General features: G+C 42.0%; 2 protein-coding genes across 4 annotated transcripts in view; one reads left to right on the top strand and one right to left on the bottom strand.

The window, feature by feature from the left end:
• The window catches only part of fancm (FA complementation group M), a 30,747-nt gene extending 23,230 nt beyond the window's left edge, over positions 1-7,517 (top strand). For both annotated transcript variants that reach the window (XM_029494545.1, XM_029494546.1), the window contains exons 14-24: positions 1,354-3,241; positions 3,343-3,428; positions 3,861-3,929; positions 4,120-4,239; positions 4,495-4,651; positions 4,783-4,886; positions 4,986-5,449; positions 5,528-5,621; positions 5,796-6,174; positions 6,546-6,840; positions 6,933-7,517. In XM_029494545.1, coding sequence (XP_029350405.1) covers positions 1,354-3,241; positions 3,343-3,428; positions 3,861-3,929; positions 4,120-4,239; positions 4,495-4,651; positions 4,783-4,886; positions 4,986-5,449; positions 5,528-5,621; positions 5,796-6,174; positions 6,546-6,840; positions 6,933-7,059 — 3,783 coding nt within the window. In that variant the 3' untranslated portion in view covers positions 7,060-7,517. The remainder of the gene's footprint in view (positions 1-1,353; positions 3,242-3,342; positions 3,429-3,860; positions 3,930-4,119; positions 4,240-4,494; positions 4,652-4,782; positions 4,887-4,985; positions 5,450-5,527; positions 5,622-5,795; positions 6,175-6,545; positions 6,841-6,932) is intronic.
• Positions 7,497-14,721, bottom strand: slc25a29l (solute carrier family 25 member 29-like). 2 transcript variants are annotated; one of them, XM_029494548.1, is made up of 4 exons: positions 14,280-14,721; positions 12,922-12,965; positions 11,575-11,658; positions 7,497-10,719 (listed from the first exon to the last, which is right to left on the bottom strand). In XM_029494548.1, the coding sequence occupies exons 1-4, from the start codon at positions 14,311-14,313 to the stop codon at positions 9,949-9,951; spliced, it is 933 nt and encodes a 310-aa protein (XP_029350408.1). In that variant the 5' UTR covers positions 14,314-14,721; the 3' UTR covers positions 7,497-9,948. The 2 variants fall into 2 exon arrangements, with proteins under 2 accessions (XP_029350408.1, XP_029350407.1); XM_029494547.1 differs by having other exon boundaries at positions 11,575-12,965.
• Between the last annotated feature and the right edge of the window lie 404 nt (positions 14,722-15,125).

Here is a 15,125-nt window from a genome sequence, read left to right as displayed (position 1 = left end):
TTTTATGTTTCTGCTAATCTGGGCACAAATTATTGATGGAATTCTTTGACTGTAATGAGGCATGTTTGGAAACGAAGTCACGTAGATGGATTTATACGGATGGTGCGTTCTTGGTGTGGGCACATAGGCATTCAGTTCTTGTGACTGTTTCAGTGCAATGAGATAATCAGCAAAGAAGAGTTTCCATTTTGCTGCTTCCTTCTTATGCAGACTGAACAACATGAACCCTCTGACTATCCTCTCTTTGTCTCTCTCTCTCTCTCTCTCTCTGTGTCTCTCTCTTTGTCCTCAATTGTATATTGGTTTGCCATATCTCTAGATCTAGAAATTAATAAGCCCATTAGTCAACTGTGGGCCAAGTGTTAATCTTAATCAAGGTTAATCTTGTGTGAATCATCTTCAGTGCATTTTCTTTGAGCAAGAAAGGCTGTTAAAATTCTATAGAAATTAGATATTAAATTTTGTTTCCAAGGGAGTAACATAATAGATTTCCTAATGTCCAGTGTCACTAAATCCTTGGATGCCTGAAAGTCTTCGATTCATCTGTTATCAGGATTGTGATGTTTAAAGGACCTTGTTTGGCAGCATTGACCAAAGCTGTGTTGGAGGGATAGAGGAGTTGGAGATGGATTTCCTTAAAAAAAAAAAAAAAACAAAACGTGTGATTTATTCGATGAAGGGTAATACTTTCACAGTATTTCACAGCTGCAGCACAGAAACATCAGTGAGAGTTCACTCATTAAACAGAGAACTAGACTTAGATTCAGAGAACTTAGAACACTAACCAGAACACATATACTCATTCATGTAAAATAGATTGTTTTTTATTTATATAAAACACTGAATCACAATAGAAGTTATCTCGAGGTACTTTTCATAGAGAGCAGGTCTAGCCTTAGACGTTCTCTCTGTCACCTCTCTTCACGCAGGTGAGTGATCTTTGAAATGCGTTATTGCTTATTGACCACAGGGAGCACTTATTCCATTTTTCAGTCGCTGATTAAGGCCAATTTCCTTGATTGAGTTGTCACATGGGTGAAAAAACAAATGTGTTACTAACAGCATTATTAGAACTCTGTATTAAGGGCCCATGAATGTGATTACAGTGTTCAGAATTGTATTATTTACACGTTCTTGTCCACAATGTGTTCTGTAACAATAATATTTATTACGTTACATCAGACATTTGTGTGGCCCCGTGTGTGACTGCCATGTGAGTTCTCACCATAGGACACTTCCTGATTATGTGTCCTAAAACGAGTCCAGAGGCTGATTGCAGCTCCCTGACCTTGGTTTTCCTGCTGTAGGATCGTTTCTTATACAACTCCTTTGTGTGTGTTTACTTGTGTTCAGGGAGAATGCCATTATGAACAAGAACTTCTTCCTTACCTACACAAAGCCGATGGTGTCGCCCACGAGAGGAACAAACACAAGAACAAGGGGAGCACAAAGACCTTCACTAAAACAATAAACAACAAACCCAAAGCGTCTCACTCAACGTTGTCTGACCTGGAATATCTCGATGAGGAAGCAGAAGGGGACAAACCAGAAAGAAAAACAAGCTTAGTTTCCATGTTGACTTTTACAAAACGAAGATCTGAGAATGATATTAAAGCACCTTATGAAAACTTCACAGACTGCCCAGGAACCGAGGAAATGAATCCTCTTCCTTCAGAAAGTGACAGTCCAGAAAATGGCATGGATGAGGTGTGTGCTGAGACAGAACGTGAAAATCTGGACAAGATAACACAGCTGATAACAAAAACTGATGAAAGTGAAGATGTTGAACTTGAAGCTATGTTCTACCTTCCTAAATGGGATACAGCACCTCTTCCCTCTAATTTCCTCCCTGGGAAAGAGAATAGTCTTGAGGTCATCTTGGCCAACGTGGCGGAGCTCCTCTCTCGATCCCCACCATCACCAGCTGCAGATTTTGAGGCTGATACGGCTTCTGTGCCACCTCCTCAGCCTCTCCAGCTTCATCCTCCATATCAGGTCAGCTTCACCCTGGACGTAGATGATGATGATGAGGACGATGATGTGGTGATGAGTGACGCTGACAATGCATCGCTGAGAAAGGATTCATACCAACCCCCAGTGGGTGAGAAGCAGAGCAAACTCTATAATGATTTGCCTCATCAGGAACTGAGTTCTGCCTGTGTAGCAGCCAACAGTCCAACCTGGGATGAGGTTTTTGGGGATGAAGAAGAAGAAGAAGAACCTCACCTCAGAGCACACAGCAAGGTGGCAGATGGGGAAATGTGCAATAATCTCCATGGGGTACAGACCAGCGAGGAAGCTGAAAAAAACAGGGATGATGTGGAGAATAATGGAATGCCAGACTTGTTGGATGAGGAAGGAAAAGATGACAATGCCTTTCAGTGTATCCCTCAATCAGACAACAGCATGGATCTGTTCGGGGACGATGACGCTTTCCTGCAGATGTCCACCCTGGACATCCCCACACCTGCCGCCACACACCAGGACGATCAGTTTGCCAGCGACATTTCTAATAGCACAAAAAATATGACTAATACGTCACAGATACATGATTCATCAGACCCTTGTTGCAGAACACACACATTAGGCAGCTCACATCGACAACGGCAAACAGATAAACTGGTAACACATACTCAGCAAACAAACATTAGTAACACTACAAAACATAGTCCAAACACAAAAACACTTAGTTCTGTCATGGACAGCTCAGGGACAAACAAGGTGTTTACAGCTCAGTTGAAATCCCCTACATTGCAACAAAATTTTGATGTCTCCCATGAATACTTCTCTGTCAACTTTGACCTGGGCTATTCGTTGGACTCTGAGGACGATACTGACGTAGAGGCTGCACCTTTGACCTCGACCTCTCCACGGCCTAAAAAGCAGACCGACTCCCTCTTATCTTTGCCTACCATCTCTAACTCTTCTACTCCGTACACCTTCACTAGACAGAGGATGCATACACAATTCAGTGAATCAAAGTCATCTCCAGCAAAAATGTTCCCAGAGTGTAGTAAGAGAGAAAGGTCTCCTCTCCCAACTTCAACTTTGGTGTCTAAAAGTTGGGCACTCCCATCTCCGATCACATCACCTGGAGCAAGGAGGACACTCATACCTGGTCCTGCTATGCCTCACACCCCATCTTTACTCTCCAGATTGAAACGCAGACATCCTGCAAGCCCCAGCATCGAGGCTGAGGGAGGAACTGATGTGGAAAACAAGTTGCATCAGAAATCTGTTGGTGTGTCTGTCTACCCTCCTGTCCTTCTTCAACTTTCAATTTCTTTCTTCATCCCGGTCCAGTTTTAGCCTACTGTCATTTTTCTCTCTCACCTTTCTTAGTGGGTTGCAACAGTGACAGCGATGATGACGTTGTGGTTCTTAAACGAAGACATCAGAAGGTCAATCCCTTGTCATCCCCAGTAGTGGTGAGCAAGGCCTCTTGATATTAGGTCTAGAACTAATAAGTGTTTTATAAGAAACAACTGGGCTTCTTTATCTTGTTTGAAGATGTTTCACTTCTCATCCAAAAGGCTTCTTCAGTTCTGAACTTAACACTCAGACTAAGATGACCTTGATGACTGAGAACCTTCACGGACAACTAATGATTATTAAGTCATGAATCTAAGAAGGTTTTTCAAATTAGTCAAGTAATAATTTGTGTAAACAATGTCAGAAAAATAGTGGAAAATGTAGCGAATACAACAATTTTTTAGCCAGACACATTTCACCCAGAAAAGAAACCATCCTTATGAATACTGACAATCCTACATTTTTCACAGGTAATGAGGCTAATGAGTAAAAACTGGACACTTGTGAATATTAGCACGTAAACAGTGATAATGTCTTTCCTCTCCTAGTCCAAGATCTCCAGTGACGTGGACTCTCCGCTGGTTGTGAACAGGAAACATGCCGTGGCACTAAATACAGTAGGATTTTCTTCATTAGTATTTAATTGACCGCATACATCAACCTCTTCATTGCAGCTGCTTTGGTTTAGATTCTTTCTCTTGTGCATTAGTTATGGAAATTTACGTGAATTATTAAGTAATATGCAGCACCAGAAACCATTAACAGTGTAAAGTATTTCACTAATACGATTTCCTCATTACTCTCCAGTCAGGCGAAACGGAGGCTGAAGCTGTTTCTGATGATGATTTCCAGAATGAGAGTGTGTTCAGACATCAAACCACAGCACGGGGAGCTGAGAATAAACAAGTCCAACAGGCCAGAACCAAGGTCTGTACAAACAGCGATGCAGAATGCTCTGAATCTGAAATCCTTTGTTGTGTTTTCTTATAACTGAGTATAAATGATAGAAAGAGAAATCTGGTTTGTTTCCTGTTCTGGTAGATGCTTAAATCTAAGCCTGTCTTTGTGAAAATGTAGTCAAAGCAAATTTCAGATCATATTTGTGGCCATAAGAAATAATCCATATCAGCTACAACTGCAGTATTAGCCAACTTTGACAAATTTTGATCACTCTTTTGTCAGCACACCACATATAAAAGTGGGCGTCAGTTTCTGGATGAAGAAGCTGAACTTTCCGAGGGGGCAGATGTGTCATCTGATGAAGAGGATGGAGAGGCACAGAACCAGTCTCTGGATGGATTTGTGGTTGACAACATGCACTTCTCCCAAGGACTGAATGGTACTAAATGCAACTTTACTGTATCTTTGACAGTTTATTCAAATCTGACTCAGACTTCTTTGAGCGTTTAGCTTAAGGAGTCCTGGATGGCATAAACACTTTGGTCTCCTGTGTTTCACCCTTTATTTCAGACTCAGAGATGCATGGGGTTTACCTCAAATCAGTGAGAAGCCCTGTTGTCCATGGCAAGTTCAAAATGTCTTACAGAAAACATCATGTTGATATCTTTTCCCAGGTATGTGGTATAATTTATTCTCAGTTTTTGTTTTTACTCAGTGCAAGTACAAATTTTCCAAACTCAAAACACTCCACGTGTTTTATCATTTCTTTTCAGGTGGCTGAGATGGATGAAACATATGCAGAGGACAGTTTCGTTGTTGGCAATGAGGTGGAGGAGGTGGAGAGCAGCGCGGAAGAGGCTGAAGATATTGAGCTCATGCCAGAGGACTCATATATTGACGGGAGGAGACAGTACGCCACCAGACGACGTGTCTTCCTGCACAAAGTCAGAGCAGAAGCTAAGACCACAACTGAAGCTCCACCAACCAAGCGTAATCGGGTTTTACGCATTGAGGATTCTAGTGATGAGGGGACAGAAGAAGGAAATAAAGTGACAAGTCCTAGAAAAGAAGAGAACGTGGCTCTCCCTTTACGGCCAAAAACAGGACAATCAGAGCCCAGCAGGCCACACCAGCAGCAGACAGGGCCCACCTCCTCGTCGTCAACCATTGCATCCAAGGTCTCATTGTTGAGCAAAGCACAAAGGAGTTCAGCAACTGAAGAACAGCAAAATGAGAGGTAGCAAAATCCTTATAAAGTCAAACTCATGTACAAACAGTTAGCAATCACAAAGGTATTGTTTGTGCTCTCCTGCAGGTGTCGCCAGAGATTAGAAGAGCAGCATCTCCTCTCTGATGAGTTAGATTTTGTGGAGTCTGTCTCACTGTTATCATCCAAGAATCAACCCCAGGTAAGAGCAAACAGAATGATATTTGGTTTAGTATATGTGAAAGTGAGTTATGATGTATAAACACATATTTTGGTGGTTTGTTTCTGATCAGATATCTAACTTTTCAAACTTTTCAAACAAAATTTTTTGTAACTTGAGGGTGTCTAGGTTTGATGCTTGATTTTCAATATCCAGGAACCTTCAGCAAAATCCTCAGTCTCTAAACCCCAGAAGTCCACCGGTCGGGATCATGAATCCATCCAAGGTCAGAATACGTCAGTCAGTGAGCCCCTTGCTCCACTCGGGTCTGTGTCCATTCTGGCAGACAGTCGCTGCATCAGCACCGGAGTCGACCTGATGACCAGTCTGCGTCATCGCCACTCAGCCACCGTACATGTCTGCTCACTGGATGGCAGCTACTTCATCGTCAGTAACCGCATGGCAGTGGAGAGGCACAGCCAATCGGATCTGGCTGCGGTGCAAAACCGGAAGCGATTGGCTGAGAGAATGAGCAGCTTGCAGAGATTGTTTGAGCGCATTTGTCTGATTGTGGAAAGAGATCGTTCCAAACCAGGTCAGTGTATTTTAAGGTTTTCTTTTATACAAGCAAAGAATTTTCTTCCTGACTCTTGGATAAGGAGATGGATACAGTTCTTGTGTCTGTTCACCTTGTTTGTTTTTATCTGTATGAAAAGTGTAATTTCGACAGTGTTTTATGGAAGTTTAAGACTCCAAAACTAAAAGGTAGTCTCTATCATTACATCAGGCCAAGAAACTGGGGCGGATTTAAATGTCTGTTTTTTTAGAGGTGCTGATGGTAGATTTTGTCACCTTCAACCAATCCTTGAGACCCGCAGGTGTGCGTACTAAGATATAGGTAGGGGTAATATTTAATTAGCTGTGAGATCATGTTTTTCTGATGGTTATGAACCGTCACTGTCTCAGGTGACGCCTCCCGTCCGTTTCAACGAACACGGTTCTATGACAGCACAATTGCAGGGCTGGTGCGCACCGGTGTTCACCTCCTGTGGAGTGACGGCGCCGAAGAGAGTGCAGGCTTGCTGGCCGACATAGCACGGCTGGAGCAGCGTAAAGGTCATGCTATCACTGTACCTCTGGAGGTCAAAGGGCAGCACAGGGAGCAGGCCCTGCAGCTGTACTTGGGCCTGCCTTCAGTCAACTATGCTCACGCTCTCAACATGAGCCACAACTTCAAATCGATTGCTCAGCTTATTAACAGGTAAAAAAAAGGGCACCTCTTACAGTAAGATCAGAGCATGATACCGTCTCCTCTGTTATTTACACTGTGTAACATCTGTTTTCATCCGGCAGCTCAGTTGAAGCCATTCAGAAAGGAGGCTGCATGAATCAGTCCAGAGCTGAAGAGATTTACCGTGCCCTGCGCTATTCCTGTGACTCCTTCTTTTTAAACACATCCAAAGCAGGAAAAAATAGTTAGCAACCTGAGGGGAGACAGACATACTGACACAGAAATACATCTCTACCACTAATCCCATGGATTTCATATTGGAGAATCTCTACTTTGTTTTATCTCACCTCTGTATTTCTCAGTCTCACATGCGGGACGTCACTTACCTGCCATGTACCGTATTTGATATTCATTCTCAGTGAGAAGAATCTCAGGATATCATTCCAGCCTTTTTGCGGAAAAAGCTAAAGGGAAACCCCACTCACTCAATTTAATGACTATTATATAATCAGTTTGTCGCTATAATGCATCATTTTGGTTTAAAAATCATTTGCATGAGTAGTGTTCCCCTTAAGATTTCTACTGGTATTAATGCTGTCTGACAGTATTGGACAGTGATTTGAACACTTGAATAATTTATTTTTGTAACAATTATGGAGACATTTTGTTGAACTCTACTTGGAAATAAAAAAAAAATGAATTTATTTAATAAATATTTTTTTTTTTTTATATGGATGAACATAACCCAAACACAAAGTGCAGGTATAACCTGTCCCTTCCACTTATGGCCATATATACATATTCCATAGGAGAGGTCACCATTCTACTTCTTGAATGGAACATTTGGACGAGCAAATGTTGGAAATTTATCTGTTCATTGATTCTCTGTTTAGTCTAATTATGGTGAGTTAATATTCACAAGTCAAGTACTCAGCGTCTTCAGAATATCAGAAAAAAAGTGGCTTTTATTTCTCTTAGACCTACGGACTGGCCAGGCTACTTTGGTAACACATACTGTACATTGACAAGCACAGAACGTAAAAGGTAACATAATTAAAGCATCACTCTCACACTCACACACACTCTCACACTCACGAAAAAAAAAAAAATTGTCTTGAAACAGACTTGTAATGAGGGTAAATTTAGGGGACAAAAAAACAAAAAAAACAAAAACACCTTTGTAGTCAAAAGTATGAAATGAAAACATAAAATGGTAAATTCAGTGTGTACATTGGCTGACGCCAGAGTAGTTTCACTTCTGACCCTGCCGTTACTAGTAACTGGTTACTGGTTTACCCTTACTGGTAAAAATTAAAGCCGCAGTTGCCAAATGCAAATGTAGACATGAACATGTGCAGGGACTGTAATATCCTATGTAGTTGTGACATCTATTGTGCCACCTGCAAGCCAGTTACTGTTTGCCCATGGCTCGCCTGTCTTAACATTTTAAACTTGCAAAACAAAAATTCAGTTTTCAATTGTGTAGCTTTGTCAAGTACAGAAGTCACATTGCTGTGACACTGAGGGCCTCTAGACAGCTAGACTGTTCTCTTCAATGTGGGTCGGGAAACAGGCACTGTGTTTTTAGAAACTTTAAAACAAAAGAACCATTTTTAAAACATCCATCTTTGGACTTATTTTGGCAACGAGTATTTCTCATTAAAAATGATTTGTCTGTTAGTCAAACATCTTAAAATGTCACTCTCAAAGATATTTCATCAATGATTCATTGTTTTTCCAATTCTATTTACATTTTTATCAGTTAAGGCTGGATTTTTTTCCTAGTTGTGTCTTAAATATCCACTGGTCATAATATTTAATCATAATTTAGCCAGCAGGTAGTAGAGCTATATTTTCTTAAACTAACTAAAAACTTAAAAAAATAAAAGAAAATAAAAAGAAAATCAAAATAGGCAGTTGGGTCAGGAACAGACAACATTTAGGATGTAGGTTATCATAGACATGACTGGTCTAACAGCACCTCCTTGTGGAAAACATGGAAACTGCTAAACATGCTTCAAATCTGAAGAGAGGAAGGTTTAAAGAAATTACTGGAGGATTTTTAAAAGGCCCACTATTTAAATACGCTTTTACTCAACACTGTAACAGATTAACATTAGTGGTAAATACAGACTATAAAAATCACTTTTATAAAGTGTGAAGTTAAAAAAATTCTGATTGCCATGTTACCGTATTAATATAAGGTGCAATGTACAACCACCCCCCACAAAAATGTACAAACTGCATTAGATCAGATTTTTACACAATGACTGTGTAGAGAAAAAAAAAAAAGTTAAAGACTGCAATGAGGCAATATCTTAGCATATAGTACAGCCACTATAAATGTCAGGTATATTAAAGCGAGAAAGGAACTGAAGTAGAGAGAAAAATGTCACCTCACACTCAGTTAAAATTTCAGGCAGCTGCAGCAATCTGGATTCAATTCCTAGGACTTCATAGGAAAGTTTGACAAAGTTAAAAGTTTTAAACTTCAAAAAAAAAAATAAAAATAATACAACCATATCTACATAAATGTACATGCATGCTTATAAGGCTTGCTCTGTACTTGTGACCATTAGAACACAATGCTGAATTACTGTCTTCACAGAGGTAAACAGGTTGTGGATGATTTGACCTGGACGTTGTCAAGGAAGCATAGTTCATTAGTAAACTCCTTCAAATTTACCATAAAAACTTCCAATAATGTCACTGATTGGTGTTCACAGAAAGGCACAGATCTCAGGAATTCATTTTTACCAGCATGCCTTCGTGTTTTTACAAGTTCAGGCTTGCTGGTAATAGTGTAGACCAAGGCCATTTTTACAGTTTTTAAAATGACCTCCAGGTTTAACTCGTGACCTGGACACAGCATCAAAGACAGCGTTTATGTGACTTTTTTTTGTAATTGAAATTGTGATTGCTTAAAACTCAACTAAATGTGTATAAAACCAAGGATGTTTAAAAACAGACCATATTTACAAGTGCAGATTTTATCTTAAAATATATATTATTAAATAAGGTGTGGTCGCTGAAGCTTTGATGCTTTCATAGGATAGGCTCACCTCTGTTCTAGGTACTGGAAAACAGATCGCAGGCCTGTAAGAAGCTGAAAATCCCATCTACCCTGTTGCAGGTGGCTTACATGCTGGTTGGCTGCGTCTGTGGCTGCAGAGGCTGCAGCTGGACGGACGGTTGCTCACAGTCCTGAATGCTGCACTCTTCACCTTCGCGCATGTACATTAAAAATAGAGTCACGGTGGCAAACGTGGTTGCATTCACTGGAAATGCACGAAGCAAAGTGGATGTGAGTCCACGTGTGAACACCCTCCACCCCTCTTTCTGCAAGCTCTGCCTGACACAGTCCATAATGCTATTGTACTGGTTGACGCCACCGACTCCATCTGCCTGCAGACGCGACTTAATCACATCCACCGGGTAGGTGGAGATCCAGGAGGCGATTCCTGACATTCCACCAGCAAACAACAGTTTGGGGATCATGTACGGGTCATCTGGCTCGCATCCCAGGGAACGTGTCAACACGTCGTATGTGAGAAAGTACACGCCAAAACCAGGGGTCTCCCGGATTAGGGTGGTCACCATGCCACGGTTGATCCCTCGGATTCCCTCCTTCTTGTAGATTCTCACCAGACAGTCCAAAGAGTTCTTGTACAGCTTCCTCTTAGACTTCTTCTCTCCAGTCCCCTGCATCTGCATGCGTGTCTTGGCCAGCTCCATGGGGCAGCAGATGACACACTGAATGGCTCCAGCAGAGGCCCCGGCCAGGAACTGGTTGAGCGGTGTGTCACGGCCCAGCTTGCGCATGGCATTGCCCTGGACACCAAACACTATGGCATTGATGAAGGTAAGCCCCATCATTGGAGAGCCGATGCCTTTGTACAGCCCGAGTGCCTAGAGACACAAAGACATATTAGCTGTGCCACAGAGAGAACACCAGAGATCAACAGTCTCTTCACACAAACCGCTGACTATTACTCACAAGTAATGTGGCACACTTCCATCAGCTCATGAGGTGTTCTCATACAAGGCCCATATACAACTGGCACTTCTTGGAAGGTCTTATGTCAGTACCTTCAATTAAAAGAAGATTCTATGCCAGACCCTAAAACCTTCTGATGTTCTCATCATAAAAAGCTGAGTACAGAGAAACTCTGCGTGACTATCATACAATGGGCTAGTTTTGTCATCTCTTACAGGGCAACACCTAACCAGAGAGATGCCAAACCATATGATGAAACAACTTCATGTGACATTTTAAAGCCCTTGGACTGTCACAGAGGCATTGCAGGAATGCTGCTAAATTATATAACCATCCTGAGACTACTAGAACACCACTATCTGATTACATCAATATTAATAACATAGTAGTGCACTACATATATATTTATATATTAATAGTACATTATACTGTATGGGAAAAGGAAGACAATCTAACAGTTCCGTAAGAAAATCTCCCAGAGTGAGCACACACCACTTAGCTCAAATGGCACGATGCCCAAATCTTTATTTAGCCCTCACAGGAAAAAGGTCCTCGCCGACCAGGAGGAACAGATGCAAACCCCCCCTCCCCCGTTTCACCCCTAACACCCCATGTTAGGAACACACCGGCTAACCCTGAGCCGATGAGTCCATAAGTGGACACCTAAATCAGCGCGGTGGCCATTCTCCTCAGTGGCTTAGTCGAGGCCGCGTGGTGAAAAGCTACATACAGTTTTAAATGCCATGCAGTAACAAGAACAAGCTTACCGACTCCTGGCGAATGATTGATTGGAAGCAGTGAAATGTCCCACGGTACAGCGGTTTGTCCACATTTTGAACTTGAAGGCGCACCTGTAGATGACAGGCCTCATTATAAACACAGCATGGCTGAGTTAAAACAAGGAAGAAGGCATTAACAACTACAACAAACGAACACATAACAGGGAAACAAACAGACGACAATGTTTAAATGGTTGCTTTTCATTATAAATGGGGTGCTTAAAAACAAAAAACAAAAAAAATAAAAATAAAAATTGGGAATTAAGTATGTCCTCTGTGCTTTACATTTCTATAGTTCAAGACAGGACATTGGGTGAGAGAAAGAAAAACCTTGACCATACTTACTAGGTCACATATCCGTGGAGAGGTTGTTTATTTCTCTCTCTCATCTACAACACAGTGACACTGTTGCTGTTAAAGACAGCCTCCCCCAGGCCCCAGACACCAGATCAGGCAGAAACAACATTGAAAGCAAAGCATACAAGAGCTACAACCAAACCATTCATCTGTGTACGTCTCTAGAGTGGGTACTGAAATTTCATGCACTTGTATGCTATATGAAGTGAGTGGAAAAGTTTACAACGCCTCCAACCCTGGCTGTCATTGAAACAGAGGGATTGTGATTCAGGTTATCTGTCCAGATCTGGTAGTCAAAAGTCTCTTGAAAGATATATCTCTGCGCCCCCTTGAATGGATTTGTAAGGTTTTGTTAAAGTATACATCAGGAACACCCAGAGGGAATTTCATTATTCTGGCAGAAACATTCACTGGGAATGACTATGATTTCCTGCAAGAATAATTCTAGTTTATTAATGACTCAGTTGACTGCAGTCACATGAAAATGATGACTGCACTGAATTAAGCCATACTAGAGTTTTTACAATAACTTAGTAAGTGCATAAAAAGCTATTCAAACATGAAACTAGAAGCTGGAACAATATCACCAAGTTGTTTAATGCTGGACAACAATAGAAAGACGTTAGTGAGCTATTAAAGTTTTACTCTCTGTATATGAAGCTGGCAAATGTTTACATTTAAGTTGCCACTTTGAGGACAAATAAAAAAATCTGTTTCAATTGTAAACAAAGAGAGAACTTAATTTATACAACCTGATAATTATATTGGATCAATACTTTTCCAAAAATATCTTTGTTGTAATAGTATTCCTACCCTTTGGACTATTGCTCTTGCTCACTTAAGCCATTGCTTTTATTGGGTGACAGTGTAACTTTAAGTTATCTGTGTGCAAATGCAGACTTGAAACATTTCAACAGCGCATGTCATGGATTATGGCATTGCCTAGCGTGAGCAAATAGCGATGAGGATGAAACCCACCTTCACAGTGTCAAATGGATGTCCGACCACAACACCAGCAGCACCTGCATTAAAAAAGAGACAAGATATTTTAAAAGTTTTTTTTTTTCCCCCCCATAGTTATTTTCTGAAATTGAATGTTATTGTCTTGGCCGACTTGTGACACTTAAGCAGTGGCTGTTTTAAGTTATATGGTACAAATACAATGTGGGCCAGATGTAGCCCAGTGACATACTGCAAATAACCTGTTGTGTGATTTTGTAAAAAAATAAAAAAATAAAAAAATAAATAAAAATGCTGAATTTTCATGCCACGTTAGCATGTTGACCTGCGAAGAGGGACAGCCCACCCATCGTAAGACTAATCAGCTGGTCCGTCCCCAATGACGACAGCTGACAGTGTTCTGTCCTTGACTTCTGCCAAGAAGCCAAAAATCCAACTGCAACATCTGGAAACCTTGTTTATAATAAAACTTATTGGCCCAGTAGTAACGCATTGTAAGTACAGATGCAGGTGATTTTGTATTAACACATCCATGTTCATATTTGTGGGGAAAAAAAAGTTAAGCGGGTACAAAATTTGGCTTTGTATTCATTTACACCCCCCCCCCCCCCCCAACCCCAGGCTTTCACTGATTAACCACAGATACAGGGCACACAAAGAACTTGCTTGGTGATTTGTGGAAGGCCAAAAGCTTTTTTTGGATGAAAATGAAAAATGATTACATCAAGGCTGGTGTTGCACTAATACTTGGATGTTCACTAAAAGTAAAGTCCTAATTTCATCACACACCTCCTGTTCCCTCTTGAACAGTGAAAGGCAGCAGCGATCACACCGGGGTTAGGGTTAACTTGAAGTGTAGTCAAACCTCGGCCTTGGGCAAAGACAAAACAGCTGACAGCCTTCCCAAGGGTGTGGGATGAGGCTTTACAGGAAACAGTGGTGGCAGGTTGGACGGTCAATTCCAGCAGGACAGTATGACCAGTTGTCTCTTTGCTTCACTTCTTCATGAGGAGTGACAATTTAACAAAGCGGGGTTGAGAAAGGCTGTCATTTTATTTCTATAAATACATGCCATTCTCAGGCCAAATCCAGGCTTTCGGTGCTCCTCATACCTGAGACCGCTCCTGTGTGTGAGCCACAGGTGAGGAATGTATCTGCACATTGTCATCATTCACATCCGGTTTGGATAACAAAGCGCCTGCAGAAAGTCTAAGTGTGGATTTTTTATTTTATTTTATTTTTTTTTAACCTGCCATTGTTGTGTTTATCCTACGTGGGAAGTTGGACATTAAATATCCGCGTGGACTGAGGCAGGGCTTGCTAATGCTAATGTAGGTGGTTAGTTAACCTGCCTGCTAACGTGGCTAACAGCTTACCTCCGATGCAGCCCGCAGCGAAGTCCAATGCCATCCCCGAAGAAGCTAAACTGTGCGGCTGGTAGATCACGGAGCTGAATTAAAACCCCTTCACGGAGCACTTCGTTTCAAACTGAGCCTCTCTTTTCTCTCTGGTGCTGAGCGAACCAACCCTGCCTCAGACTTCTGCCGTGTTTCTTTTGTCTTGGTCCGTTTTTGCCGTCGTGTCCTCGCCGCTCTTTCTGCCCAGCCTTTCTATTTCTGTGCCCAGGCAGGAGGCGGAGGCCGGGAGCGGAGGAGAGCGTGTGTAGCCTTTTTAAGGCGGCCCAATCGGAGCGGCCGGAGGAAGACAACTCCCAGCGGCGGCTGTCCGCCCCCCGCAGCCATTGGCCGGCCGGAGACAGCCGCTGCTGATCCTCACCGTCGTCTAAACCAACACTGTTATCGTGGAGTGATGTGTCGTTCGTGAACGATTCGTCCATTTTGAACTGTTTTTTTTGTATGACTCGTGAGTGACGAGTCATCTCAGTGGGTGGTTCCCTCCTTTTTTTTTTTTTTTTTTTTTTTTTTAAATATATATATATGTATATATCTCGTCTGCGCATGCGCACCACAGGCTCAGATTCGTTCACGAACGGTTTCTGGTCTGGTCTTGTCTAGTCTCTGAGGAGTTGGGGTCTCTGATCTGGGCTAGTCTCTGGTCTGGTTTAGTCTCTGGAGGGGTCCAGTCTCTGGTTTAGTCTCTGGAGGGCTCCAGTCTCTGGAGGGGTCCAGCCTCTGGTCTGGTTTAGTCTCTGGAGGGGTCCAGTCTCTGGTCTGGTTTAGTCTCTGGAGGGGTCCAGTCTCTGACCTGGTTCAGTCTCTGGA

Source organism: Echeneis naucrates, chromosome 22 (genome assembly GCF_900963305.1).
Source record: "Echeneis naucrates chromosome 22, fEcheNa1.1, whole genome shotgun sequence".
Taxonomy (NCBI): domain Eukaryota; kingdom Metazoa; phylum Chordata; class Actinopteri; order Carangiformes; family Echeneidae; genus Echeneis; species Echeneis naucrates.
This window is presented reverse-complemented; position numbering and strand designations above follow the sequence as displayed.